Raw genomic sequence first — 14917 nt, 5'->3', positions numbered from 1 at the left:
CATGATTTTTTTTTTTATTTTTATTTTTATTTTTATTTTTTTTATAAATCTTATTATTGTAAATATATATAAAGGGAACCATGGAAGTGATCGGGGGAGTTGGAGAGAGATCTCTCATGGTATGCGTATACATAGAATGTTTGAAAAGCTTGTTTTAATCTTAGTCTACTTTTATCGTTTTCTCCCATCAACTTCAACCAAACTATGTGGTGGATACTTAATTCTTTCATAGCAATGAGTAAAGTTGGGGTAAAAAAGCAATCCCACTAAATGAAATGGACAATCGCTGGCCTATGAGAATCAACCATATCTGATAAAGATAGGCGCATCAAAAAGCATCAATCAAAATACATCATATTGTTTTCAATGACAAGAAAAGAGGTAACTTTCAATTGATCTAAACGAATGTACAACAAATGGACATATGTTGCAGCTACAGAATGCAAAAAAAAAAAAAAAATGGACTCCTTCAATTAGAGAGAGCGTCTCAATCGACTTGAATTTCTCAAGCATGGGATTGACAAAATGATGCAAATTACAATATAAACATGCCAATCTCCATGAGGCAAAAAAAAAAACTATACTTTGAACTTTAACCATAATCTGTTCTTATCCTCTGCTTGACAGATAACGCATGGCAATAACACCCAAATTTGTCGTCAGTGATGCAACAATTCTACCAATCAGCTTTCAAATGCTTCTCCAGCAAAATATTGTTTGTGCACCATTTTTTGATAATCTGCCAAGAACATTCCACAGTTTCAGAGGTTGAAACAATTTAAATTCCTATATTACTAATACAGTGAAAGTGGTAATCAGATGTCTATGCACATGAAGTGAGGAAGCATTCAATAAACCACAGAATGTCAGTGACATTGTACAAAAACATATGGGAAATACTATGTTTAGATATCAAAGCCAGGTCGGGTTGCTTGAGTACAGTAACAACAATCTCATGGCGTTCAATACTGATTTGGTATAAAATAACTTTACACAGGAGGCTGGGGGATTTGGGACATTCATAAGCATCAAGAACATCTGAAATCTAAGCTCACAACTGTATAAATAATCAAATGGCAAGGAAATGAAGTATATGTATCTGACCTTCCTTATTGTTCCACAATGCTGCAGCATAGCTGTTGAGAGGACTGTCTGGGTTAGGCTCTGAATGTGAGAATTTAAAAGTTAGGCACTAAAATGCAGAAATAGAGAAAGCTTCAACATGTAGGTTAGGGCAGCCAGACCTCCCAATAGACTCTGAATGGACAAAAGAATGGTTCTGCATTCATAAGCTGAAGACCATTTGTCCTAAAACAACACATGGAGAATATCACATCAATTGTATATGAAAATATAAAGATTGAAAGTACAGAAACTGAATGAAATAAGTGGTCCTGCAGAAAAAAAGAGTCCCATACGGAGAAAAAGATAAGGGCTATTATATGCTGTGTCATGTCAACATAATCATAAAATCTTGTTAAGGTTTAAACTTACGTTTTTTTTATTATAAGTAATTACAAATTCATTAAAAAGCGCAAAGGTGCAACCCAAGTACACAAGGAATGTACGAGAGAGACACCTAGCTAGAAGCAAAAAAATGGTAGTTCAAAATAATAAAATCTGAGGCAGCAACCCAATGAAAAAGTCTTAAAAAATAAGTAAGGTCCTCTCACTGTCCTCAAAGCTCCAATTGTTTCTTTCCCTCCAAAGACACCAAATAAGACATGCCGTATCATCTTCTAACCTGCATCAAGCTGAAACCTAGAATCCCTCCCACTGTGATACCATACGGGTAATCTATGCCTAGATGTTTTTCTTTGAATAAGTACAAGTGATCCATGCACAAGTGTTCACCTAACCTACAAGAAGTATATATATATATTTTTTTATGTCGGGGAACCTCTCCAAGGTAGGGCCCTTCGGACCGACCCCTACAAAATAAACTCCGGTCCCGTGCACCACACCCTAGAAAGTTTTCCTACCTGAAACTAGTTAAATCACTAGCTTTTCACCAAGGGGTGTGGCCCCGAGGAATTATTTGCACCCATGAGGTATTAAACCTTGGACCTTGAAAAGAGCAAACCCCAAGACCAAGGCCTCCACCACATGGGCCAACCCTTGGGGTTAACCTACAAGAAGTCATATATGGTAGAATATTCTAAATATAACTTATTTAAATTTCACTCAGGATATCACTATCCATTAAACCCCAAACAATTGGTCCAAACCCTATATATTATATGCAAAAGGGACGAAGAGTGAAAAGTTTGTGCCTTCACTTTCATTCTCTTTGAGTTTAGTCGCCCAAGAATTTGCTCATAGTAAACTACTCTCTTAATTGATACCTGAAGTATGTCAAGACAAATGTTGCCAAACTTATCAATGTTTGGATGGAAGCACATTGTCTCAAACTTGACTTGGGGTGGTTTGAAAGGGTAGTTGAGGGGAAAACGCAAGGAGAGCTTGTAAGATAAGCCCTCATACATAGTCCCTTTGCCACCCTCAATTGTGCCAATCCATGTAAAAATGCTCTCGGCCGCAGGAAATGCTGATACTCCAAGATCTCCTCCACTCATCTGCAGAAACAAAAGCTATTAGAGAACAAAGAATGCGGACCAAGAAAATGATAAGAAAAAAAGTATCAAATGGAAGAGAAGGCAGACAGAATTACTCGCTTTTTCGTTGAATTGATGACAGCATTCTTATCTAATGACCCGAACTAACAAGGAACTAAGAAACTCTCAAACCCACATGGGCGCGTGCAATTATTCTTATAGTTTAAAAGCTTAACATCTAGTCCCTCAAGACACCTCTAAATGATTCATAAAGTTTTGTTACACTGGTTTTCAAGGAGTTACAGAAAATTTTGATGCCTAAAAAATAACACAACTTCTGATCTCAAGTAACATGGAGTACAAATTCCTCTCAACTTCAGAAAATATTTTTCAGCATACAAATTAATAGGCTCTGCAAAAGTGACCAAAAATTCTAGAAAAGATAAACAATTCCCTAATCAAGTTCTTGCTTCTCTTTACTACTTCAGACCATGAAATAAAGATTGATGCAATTCAAGAATCCAACAGGAGTTTGATAAGGGAAGGGAAACATACCATGAGAGACATCAATTCCTTTTGAAGCCTGCAAAAGAGATACATAAACATTAAATTAAACCATGAAAGCCGCATTGATGAAGCTTCAAATACCAGCATATAACTCAACCAAGCAACACAGAGTAAAAAACCTACAAGATTTTGAAATTTATTTTCTTTCTCCTCCAAGTTTTCGAGTAATGGTTAAGGGCCCGTTTGGGAGTGCGATTTCAATAAATGCAATTAAGATTACCTCTTTCTATCCGCTTAAGCTTATGTGAAAAGATAGAATCAGAGCCAAACGATCTTGTGATCAAACTTTGACTCCATCAATTCACCCCATTTAAATTTTTAAATTAAATATTCCACGTGGCAAAGAGTTCGACCCGTGAGGAGAGTTTTAAAGTAAAGTGATGATTTTAACACTCAGCAATCAAATCCAAGAGTTCCAAGATAAAGAATCAAGAAAAACAAGGAACAAGGAACAAAGCAAGCGTAATCCTTTGATTGTGTGCTGAGAAAACGTGAGAAAGGATACAAGAAATTCAAATACGGAATATAAGCTTCTTCTTTCTTTCTTTCTTTTTTTCCTTTGCTCGAGAACCAAACAGAAAATTCAGGAAAAGAGTGATCGGTGACGGAAAATGAATTGACCTCTTAGAGACGGAGGTGGTGTCGACGGGGACTGGCAAAGTGGCGGCTTGTTCCAGCGGAGCTGCTGCGGGTGCATGACGCTGGCGATGCTGCTGTGGGATCGACGAGTTGTCGACCGTCGGATTGGGTCGGACCTCCATGCGTACGGTCAAGATCAATAGCCCTATCAGATTGGTACGAATGCACGGTCCTGATTCAATCAATCAAACAATCTACGAGCTCCACGGTCCATCGTAAACCGAATAGAAAGCAAATATAATTGCGGACAATTGGGTGATGGTGAACTGGTGTTTGTGTTTTGATCGGTTCTCAATTATTTTTTTTCTGGGTGTCAGTAACGCAGCCACGATGTATAGACTATAGTTGTTAAAAGGTATTAATTTTTTATAATGATTGATATGACTTTATTTAATCATACATTAATGATTTTTTTTTTTTTTTTTTCATTTATGTGTAGTTTATTTATTTTTTCTTATTTGTAGTTCAAGATTTTTTTTTTTTTTTATTATTTTTTAAATTGCATTTTCTTCTAATTGGCCAAAATTTCTTAGAGATTTAGAATTAAGTTTATGAGTTTTTCAAAAAAAAAAAAATATATATATATATATATATATCACAATAAAAAATAAAAAATAAAAACAAAAATCAAACATAAACAAATCCTAAACGAGCCGAGTTGCCCAAATAAGGCTTGAGCAGGCTTTTTAACTAAGCTCAGGCTCAAACTCGATTTGGATCAAATAATTCAAAAGCCTAGTTTGAATTCATTGAAAACACCATTCGAGCCAATAGCTTGACTTGAGCTTGAGCTATGTTAAGTCTCTCGCAAGCCGAGTTGAGACATACAATTTTTAGTTCAGCTCGAATCTAAACTCAACTCGAATAAGGATCCTTATAAATAAATTAGTCTTGAAATTCTAGAGCTCGGTTCGATTACCGTGACGTATGCATTTAGTACTTTTGAACTGTTAAAAAAATACCCAAGTAATACTCGGCATTTAGTAACGATTTAATTTTGGGCTTTTAATTCAACCCATATGCCTGAAAATCTAACTTTTTCGAGGACAATATGTGGTTGCAAAGCATTTAGTGCTCTTGTATAGTAACACACAAAATGTTAACAAAAAACAAAAAAAAACAAAAAAAACTGTAAAAATAGGAAAATGTATAAGATGGATAATGAGAGCAAAATTGTGTGCTAGAATTATTCATATGTTCTTGGTTTAGAATCATTGTTAGTGTTAGCAAGAGTTTCTGCTTAAAATCATGTTACTGGTTTTTTTTTTTAGGTGGGCCATCAGTCAACTTTTTTTTTATTATTATTATTATTAAAGAAATGTAAAGCTTCATTAACAAAAGAAGATTTACTATCTCAAAAAAAAAAAAAAAAAACAAAACAAAACAAAATAAAAAACAAAAGAAGATTACAAGTGGGAGGAGAAGGTATGTCATGAACAAAAAAAAAAAATGTGCACTGGTATGAGTTAACAACATTCTCCTACGTGCAAAAAGTGAATTCCGAGAGACTAATGTTGACTTCGTGTTGGGTACGGATGGCTCCCGATGCTTGCAGCTCAGAATGCACAGAATCTTCTTTTTTAGATGAATAATGCAAATAATCTTCTTCCCCACTAATTTGTTTCCAACGGAATCCCAACTCTACCACGTCCAAATGATTGTTCTCAACATTTGACTTTCTCAGAGACGCGTGCAAGCTGTCGAGGTTGCTGTGCTGATAGTTATGCAGGAGATGAACAGGGGACATCCCGTGTGTGGGAGTGGCCGGCCTACTTAAAAATGGTGAATTTGTCTCATAATGATGATAGATTTGCCTTGTGTTCTTTCTGACTGTTCGATGCTAACTTCTTAACGCATCCGCCACTCGATCGTTGAGGATGGTGGGTTTCATGGAAGACCCCATCTGTCAAATCAGTGCAGAGAATCATTAGTCTTAAGAAGTTGTTAATTATCATAACATGTTTTGTTAATGTGTAATCATGTCTCACCTGAGTCGCTAGAGCACAAAGTGGCAATTGGCAAAGTCACATAACTGCATAGAACTTCTATGATGACCCTGAAGAAATTAAGTGCCAATGTTAATCATCCAGATAACATTGTAGAAGTGAAAGGCTTACCACACTCCAAGCAAAGAAGGCCAGTTGAAATGCATTCTGCAATTAAAGTCATGACAAATTAAGCAAAAGGAAGATGTTAGAATTGGTATCCCAGATAGACTATTATGTAATTTGTTGATGAATGTGAGAAATTATACCGAAAGAGAACCAAGTGAATGAGAAAGAGAACCAACCGAGGGCGTCCAAACCAGAAGAGGTCATCACCTGGCTGTACCACAGGTGTACCCTTAATCACATCTCCTCTCTCATGAATTCTTAGCCCCACTTTTGTAATTATCACTTGTAGCTAGGGGTGTAAACGAGCCGAGCTTGAGCGAGCTTCCCTTGTTCAAGCTTGGCTCGTTTAAATTTTACTCGAGCTCGAGCTCGAGTCGAGCTTAAAGGCGAGCCAAAAAAATCGAGCTCGAGCTAATAATAAGTCGAGCCGAGCCAGCTCGCGAGCTGGCTCTTATATTTAATGTTTTTGTTTTAAATTTTTTTTTTCACTTCAAGTACTCTTAAAAACGGCTTAAGAAGTTAGTTTGCATATGAGCATTTGCTTAGCCTGACTAGTCGAGTATGGAGCCTGAGTCAATACAGCAAGGCATTTGGTTTCAAAGAGAGAGGATATGCATCCTTTTATAGATAAGCAAAGTTGGAGATTGATGTTTTCTTAACAATGTGAGACAAGTTAACATGTTGCATTCAAACTGCATTGGGACAACGCCCCCTACAAAAAAATTTTTTTTTAACGTTTCTCTCTCAATCCCCCTCACTAGTCACAACGGATCTTCCACCTAAACTCTCATTTCCCACTCTCTCACTCTCACTCACCAGACAAGTAGTGATAGTGTTTGGGTCTATTTGATTCTTCAATAGTTTATGCCTTTCGCAATCTCCCTCAATAGTTTCTGTTTAATTCTTCTTCCTTTCGTTTGGATATGCTCTAATTGAATCGAGGTCTTTTTAATGATTGCTCTCTCTCTCTTTGATCACGAAGGGTGTAGAATTTTCCATTCTCTAACGCTTAAATATAAATGCAATTTTAAGGTTTTAATAATTATGAGATTTATAATTAATTATGTATTAGTTAGTTTATATATATATATATATACACACACTCGAGCTTATACGAGCTGTTCACGAGCTTAGCCGAGTCGAGCCGAGCTTGCTTCGTTTAATATTCGAGCTAGGATTTGTGTTCATGAAGTGCTTCATTTAATATTCGAGTCGAGCACGAGCCGAGCTTATGCGAGCCGAGTCCGAGCTTGCTCGCGAGACGCTTCGCTCACTTAACAGCCCTACTTGTAGCTTTGTCCCCACCAACAGGATTGTTGATGCAATTTTTGGTCCACAATACAGCTTGCCAGCAGTTTTTCTTCATTGTTAGGCTGAGAAGGAGATTTCTATACATTTATAGTGTTTCAGCAAAATAAAAGTACGGTTAGGGGTCTCTGATTGGGGCTCCAAAGACCCTCTGACGTTTAAGTTAACGTCTTATATATGGGTAAAAATATATAGCTATAATGTGCCCCAAATACTCAATAATTTGTGTGTGAAGTGAGATATATATATGTAAGGGAGTAAGAGAGGCTATGGAGAAATAAGAGTTTCCTCTAGAGAGGGAGACCGAGAGAGACCAAGTTAAGGAGATAGGGGGAGGGACCTTTCTCATTTTATAAGCTCATGGTGACACGTGTCACTATATGAGTGGGCAATTGCAAAATGAAAAATAAACATAAATAAATGGGCATATTTTCTCCTCAACAAGGATTATCGGTAAAAGTCACAGCAAACCACATGATCTTCCATTAAACCAACAACCCCAAATGCTTAGATTGTATAAAAAGCAGATAAAAGAAGAAAGTTTTTGCCCAACCCATCGATTAAACAGATAAAAAGAATGTAGGAAACAAGTTTGTCTCTGTTTTTGGAGCTTACAAACAATGGTACAAATGGAAGCCATAGATAAAAATGCCATCTTGTCGGCACATAGAAGGAAACATTTCTTAGTCAGTTGTAGTCACCAAGGCAATCTATGATAAATTTGGGCTCATAAATAATGAGAATGGGGCTCCCGAGAGTTAGCTCAAATGATCGACTCGTTTGGTTAATACCACGAAATCGACTGATTGAGTCTTCACTCAACCGATACACGATTTTTGCGTGTGAGGTCATAAACCAAAAGGTAGCGTTTAGCTTCCTATATAACACTGCAAAGCCCCGTATGATTGGACTGCACATGAAAGGTAAGGTTAGAATTTTAAGATAATTGAAAATCAATCAAAGAAGCAAATGCCTTTAAGTGCTTAAGCACCAACCTGATCTCCACCACGACTTTAAAATGCACTTCAAGTGATCTCTTGATGTACTTTTGAAAATCAAACTTTGTTTCACTTTCTGGTGCCAAATGTGCCTGAAGTCACATAACATTGGAGCTTCAATTATCAATGTGAATTTGGAATCTCCAAATGCACAATCAACCTTTAAATTTTTTATTTTTAAGCGAGGCTAATTGGCACTGGTTTGTCAATCAGCAAAATAAAATAGTTGTGGGATAAAAGTGTAGTTTTTAACATTATTTCTAAATTAAACGTGCCATAATAAATTAATGTCTTAGTGTAATGTAATCAATCTTAGTAACTGTTTTGACTAATTGTCTAAAGAAACACACATGATAAGAGGAGGAGAAAAGGGTCTTTCAAACAACTAGACCACAACCAACTCTTTATGCCCTTAGAGTTCAAAATTGAAAAATAAGCATTAAGTTTCTCATTACTAAAAGAAAAGGTAGTTGGAAGTCCCTACTGTACTTAAAACCAGTCACTTTTAGAAACTTTTAAAATTTTCAGCTATTTCCTCTGGCTTTGTGACTCAACTGTACTTCCTAAATCCATTGCACTATAATAGTTACCCAACGGATGGGTTCCTCCATGGCAAATTTTAAGGAACATTCAAATTTTGTGGAACTTATGGGGTATAATGCTTTTTACGGTCTATAAATACTCCACAAATTTCTAATTGTTAACCTTATATTGGATTAGGTTTGAATTGCCGTCAATTCGGGTACTTAATTGAAAGAAGTCGGAGTATACCTATCTAAATAGGTGTCGGGCTGCTTATGAACCCCATTGAAACCCTCTCTCATTGGGAACTCGGACAAGTTGAACCAATCCCAATCCCAATCCCCTCGTATTGCTGGATTTGCTAAGAAAAAGAGTGCACTTGAAGCAAACCATACTTGGACAAGCATCTAATTGGCTGCAAGTGAGTGTATAAGATCAAACACGCAAATGGTGAACTGGAGAGATATAAGGCTAGGTTAGTGGTAAAAGGACACACTCAAAGAGAATGTTTAGAATATTATGATACCTTTTCTCCTGTGGCTAAGCTTACCACTGTAAGAGTACTCCTTTCCATTGCATCCATTAATGGTTGGCATCTCCATCAATTAGATGTAAACAATGCATTTTTGCATGTATTTGACAATCACACGGTCATATATTTCATATTATGATCGTAGATTACCTACTTGGCTTGGATTTGTTTTGGGCTTTTTCTGTAGTATTCATCAGATCGAATAAATAGGCTTTTGGTCTGTTTTTTGTTGTATTGGATCATCTATATTTTTCGTTGGCCTTTTTTCAACGCTTTTACTTGTGGGAAACTAGAAGCTCTATACTACTACTACTACCCCCTAGGCGTAATAGCACTCTGTCAACATGAGAGTATAAATTATTAGTAATGTTGTTGTCTGAATTGTAACAAACATTAAAGATTTAATATGGAGTTCACATCTTCCCTCGAGCCTAATTGTCAGCAGGAATGACCCAAATTTCCTTGTTATTCGCCCACATTTCCTTGTTCAAGTAAGTTTTGGGTTGCCCACCTACTTATTCGGGTAACTGAGTTCTATAACGATTCTTTTATATTTGTTACCCGAATTATTAATAATTCAAACAACAAATTGTGGGAGATTTGGATTTCCATGAAATATTAAATAAGAAAGATAAAGATAGCTTGACGCAAAGTATAGAAAACCGCAGTCACTGTTTTAACTACAGTCGACATAGTAAAGAAAATGTTGTGGGTAAGGATAATGGACATGAGTCTCATACTCCTGAGAGAGAGATTTCTCTGGTTTAGTTTCTTGAGACGCTCAATGCGTCCACCTCTTCCAATGAGACGCACAAAAATTGGAAGGAAAAGAATTCAAATGATAATCTTGGCAGAAACAAAGATTGTTCATTTCACCTCTTCCACACGAGTGGCATAACTCAGCAGCATAAATCATGACTCGTATCAAATCTACCGTGAAGCATAAACACTTCAGCAACAGAATTTACCGTATCTATCTTCTATCGAGACTTCAGAATCATTAAAGATTTTATCAGCAGGAAAGAGGAGTAACGTGATAGCATCCCAATAGAAGCTCCAACCACTATCAAAGAAGAAGAACAATCCTCCAGCACTAATATTGTCACAGAAAATTCTCATCAACCACATTATCATATGAGTAAGACAAATGACTTCAGGTAAACTAAACAGGTGATGTCAATTTTTCATCTAAATCAAAATGAAATCAATCTTGGAACAAAAGAAGTACATCCACGAGATATTGCATAAGTTTATTTGCACCACTAAGTTCAGCTAGTACTGGACAAATTCCTTATCCTAATGCTCTGTCAACATTCGCCATCCAGACTACCACTGTCTAAATACGGCGCTTTTTTGGGAGCCGACAGCCATTATGAGGACGACGAGTTGTATCTTCAACGAATACAATTGGATTCTGATCCGCTCGAGAATTAGTGAATCCCTCTCTCCAGCTCATGATTGCTTGCCTTTTCTTTTTAAAATAAGTAAACCCTTTCACCTTCATTACAACTGATTTCAACCCCATACTTCGCGACATTCGTCCCACATGTTCCGAAGTTGCTTCAGCAGCATATCGAGACAGTTTAGCTCCCCCTTTCATTTCAGGCACACATCCCGCCGAGGCCTTGCATTTCGTGTTCCCTTTAGAATCCGTCACTGTAACAAAAGTATTGTTACGGAGCAGCTTTATGTGGACAATATCAGCATTTTGCTCTACATTGTATCGAGAATGTAGAGGACCCCCCATGAAGTCCTTCCCATCTCCCTCTATAATTCCCCTAACAAAGTTCATGGACCTAGAATTCCCCCCAGTATCAGTATTGTTTCCACTGGAAGAAAATATGCAGCTCCGAAAACTCAAAGCATAGGGAGCAGAGAAACTCTTTCTTGCATTCATCAAACCAAAACTCGGCCCAGAAATTCTGGCAAATCCTCCTCTTGCACAATTCTCACAAGAATGAGAACCACCACAAATACTCTTGACGGAACCTACGAAACCGAAAATGTTTACATCACTAACAAAAGTATTTAATATGGTTATTCAACTCACAAATGAAAAGTTTACCAATTACAGGTTGCTTTGCAAATCAAACTTGGTTCTCTTTTCATTAGCTAGTCAGACGAACATTTCTGGTCAAATTAGTTTAAAAAATTCAAACAAATCTGCCCTTTCTTGCTTATATCAACCACAGCAACTGCATCATATGATTAGTACTTTGTCTAACAGACTAAAAGGGCAGGTTCAAACGAACCCAGATCAGGGACTTTTTCAGTCAAACGAAAAGTTGCAGCCATATACATAGACCTGAACTACGCTATTACATAGGCCTGAGTACAAAAACTAGTCCAAATAACATCCAAAAAGAAGACAAAAAGCCTCAAGTACAACATCGGACCAAATGCAGATCCCTACATTCTATAACTAATTAGGCCAAGTACAACATGACATTACCTCCACAACTAATTCCTCTACTTCTGACATTAAACTGAATGATCAAGGTCAAATTCTCCAAAACAATACCGATGCTATGAAGCTATAAAACCAAGCATATAACCAAGCCCGAGAGAAAGTTTAAATCAAATCCAAATATATTTTAGCACATAGAGAGAGTAAAACTGTATCCCAAAAAAATAACAAAAGGATCTGAGGTTGATTCAAACTTTAGATTAAATCCATTTCTACAATTTCTCAGTAACCAAACAGCGCATAAACCCAAACGAAACCAACAGGACTAGGAGAGATCAACATATTCAGTCGTAAAAAAACGAATTCCCCGTCAAACCCAAAGGACGAAAAGTAGAGCGTAATCTCACCGTGTGCTACTCGTGGCGTATCTGTAGAGAATGGCTTGGCTTCTTCCAATCTCGGGGCAGCACTGAGCTGGCCAAAGCCGCCATAGCATCGTAGAAGCGATACGGGCTTGGCCCCAAAGAGAGAAATCAGAGAACGAACCGTAGCTCGGCTACGAATGGAAGAAGAGAGCGAATATCCGTACATTTCTCCACCACTTTCCTTCTTTCTAGGGTTTTAGGACCCTCTGTTCAGAGAACTTATCTTTTTCTTCGTACTCTCTTAAAGAGGACTTGTTTTGGTGTTCAATAATTTCTATGATTAATATTTTATTTTGGAGTATAGGAATATGAAAATGAAAAGTATTAAGTGAAACCATAGGGAAAAAAAAAAAAAAAAGTGCACATAAATATTAAAAACAAGGGTTTTTAGAAATATTAAAAAAAAAAATCAACTTTTTATCTAGGGGCTGAAGAAGGATTACCAAGCATAAAAAAAAAAAGAAAATAGTATTTTGGTGGACATTAAATATTTAATTGATTCACTATTAAATTTACAATAAATAGACTGAAAAAGCAGTATGTTTGTTAAAAAAAAAAAAAAAAAATTGTATGTCTTTTATTTTATATTCTTAAAACAAAAATATTAACAAGCAATTCAAAATATAAAGTACTTTAAAAAAAATAGTTTTCACATTTACATCACATCAAAATACTTTTTCAAACAAGAAAGAAACTCCTCCAAAAATATATATATATCATTCACCAACATTCTCAAATTGTTATTACACAAATCTAAAATAAAAAATAAATTACAAAGTCGTTTTCTATAAGAAGTTATTTGCCCCGACCAATTATGATCAATTAGTAGGGCTGGGCACGGGTCGGGGCGGGGCGGGTATTGGGTTTTTTCCCACCCGCCCCGCACCTTGAGGGTTTGGGATTTTCCAACCCGCCACCCGAGCCCAATGACCAAGATCCGCGCGGGTCGGGTATTTGCAGTGCGGGTTAACTAAGTGCGGGTTTTGCGGGTTTGCGGGTCGGGTCGGGGTTGATAAAGAGGTGAGAGTGAGAGATCGAGACGCGTGAGTGACTGAGTGAGATGAGAGATCAAGAGCCGAGAGGATCGAGAGGCGAGAGTGAGATGCGAGATCGAGAGCCTTCAAGGTGCTGAGTATCACAAACTAGAGCGCTGCTTCTTCAAGATGAGAATTGAGATGATGGGCTGCTGGATGAGTCAGGATGACAACCTTACGTGGTAATGGATGACAGCTCAAGTTGGTGATGAGAATTCTACGGTTAGGATTTAAAGAAAATGATCCAAAGGCTAGAAATAAAAAGAGCTTTGTACCAATCTCCTAGAAAAAAGAGCTTTGCAGCTCAAGTTGGTGATAAGATTTCTATGGTTAGGATTTAAAGGAAATGATCCAAAGGCTAAAAATAAAAAGGACCTTTGTACCTATCTTCTAGAAAAAGAAAAAAATTGCTACGACTTTTACTGGGTAACTCTTCAAAGCTTTCTTCTTCTTGTTTCTCTTCTTCTTCATCTAGTGGACCAGTGATATGAATTCCACCATAGCCTCCAAATCATCATTTCTTATTTCTGATTTCTGATGAGAGATCGAGAGCCTTCATCAAATCATTTCTTATTTCTGATTTCTGATGAGAGATCGAGAGCCTGCATCAAGGTGCTGACCGTGGCACCGTGCGGTGCGGCTGTCGGGTTGTGTGTTGAGTGTTGAGAACTTGAGTGCTAGGTGCCGAAATCGAATGGGTTATGGGTAAGTCTAGGGTTTTCTTTTTGTGTTTTAGGACCTGCGGGTAGGAGCGGGTCGGGGCGGGTACCCGCATAGAAAATTTTAGTAAACCCGAAACCCGCCCCGCCCCGCACGGGTTGGATATTCTCAACCCGAACCCGCGAAAATAAACATTAAACCCGGACGGGGCGGGGCGGGGCGGGACGGGGCGGGTCTGTGGTTGGGCGGGTTTTTGCCCACCCCTATCAATTAGTGCATAACGTGATACATGGAGCTCAAAAAACTTATAAAGTTTGATTGTGTTTTGTACAAAATAAAACCAAACCATAACACCCTCAAAATTTTTATTCTAACGAGGAAAGAACACAGATTTTATAACTGCAAAAGGATTTTGAGAGAGATATAAGAAGACAGAATTTCAATGTGTTTTAAACTGGCCTGAAGTGGGTTATATATAGTGCCAATTTAGCAGAGTTTAATGTGAAACGTTAAGCTACATATACTCACACCAAAATTCAATATATACATTTACATATACAAATGTCGAGAATAAATCTCATTCAAATAAGCTACTAAATGAATAACTATATCCATCAAAATCTCCTTTAATGAGAAGTACAAATCCCAAGATTTTATAGGATTCTCTTTAGCTATGAACGCAAAGTTCTACAATAAATCAGCTACAATGCATCCGATAACGACCGATAATGCATCCGATAATGAGCTATCTGCAAAATAGTTTTTGATGTATTTTTTCGTACAACCCTTGCCTTAGGCCTGCATTATTCGCTAAAATTGCACAAGATTAGAAACCCCTAGATTTTTATGCCCATTAGTGTCTCCCAGGCTCGTGGATAACAGATTGGCTGAGTCATAAATTTGCTATCGCTAGCAAAACTTTTGCCCTAATCCTTGGGCCCTACAGCCATCTAAATATTTGGAGCCCCAAATCCCATGAAGAGAAACTGGAGAAAAAATAAATAAATACAAGGAATTGTGGAAGACTTTTAAGTTCCAGAGTAAACATAGCCAGAAGAAAAAAAAAAATACTACAAATTTCTTCAAAATTTACTCTCCAATAATATGTTACAATCTCATGAGATAGTGACACATTTCTCGAAACAATATATTACAT

At 37.2% G+C, this 14917-nt stretch overlaps 2 protein-coding genes and 1 pseudogene across 2 annotated transcripts; all 3 read right to left on the bottom strand.

Moving 5' to 3' along the window:
- Positions 1-2: 2 nt before the first annotated feature.
- Positions 3-4079, bottom strand: LOC132178226 (uncharacterized). The gene is made up of 6 exons (XM_059590676.1): positions 3744-4079; positions 3111-3138; positions 2346-2576; positions 1245-1308; positions 1105-1164; positions 3-739 (listed from the first exon to the last, which is right to left on the bottom strand). The coding sequence occupies exons 1-6, from the start codon at positions 3881-3883 to the stop codon at positions 684-686; spliced, it is 579 nt and encodes a 192-aa protein (XP_059446659.1). The 5' UTR covers positions 3884-4079; the 3' UTR covers positions 3-683.
- A 1162-nt stretch (positions 4080-5241) lies between these two features.
- On the bottom strand, positions 5242-9286 carry LOC132167329 (MLO-like protein 12; annotated as a pseudogene).
- A 1023-nt stretch (positions 9287-10309) lies between these two features.
- On the bottom strand, positions 10310-12323 carry LOC132184565 (small ribosomal subunit protein uS11m). Its single transcript, XM_059598248.1, has 2 exons — positions 12050-12323; positions 10310-11224 (listed from the first exon to the last, which is right to left on the bottom strand). Exons 1-2 carry the CDS (start codon positions 12231-12233, stop codon positions 10572-10574), a joined length of 837 nt encoding a protein of 278 aa, XP_059454231.1. The 5' UTR covers positions 12234-12323; the 3' UTR covers positions 10310-10571.
- Between the last annotated feature and the right edge of the window lie 2594 nt (positions 12324-14917).

Source organism: Corylus avellana, chromosome ca1 (assembly GCF_901000735.1).
Source record: "Corylus avellana chromosome ca1, CavTom2PMs-1.0".
In the NCBI taxonomy this organism is placed as follows: domain Eukaryota; kingdom Viridiplantae; phylum Streptophyta; class Magnoliopsida; order Fagales; family Betulaceae; genus Corylus; species Corylus avellana.
This window is presented reverse-complemented; position numbering and strand designations above follow the sequence as displayed.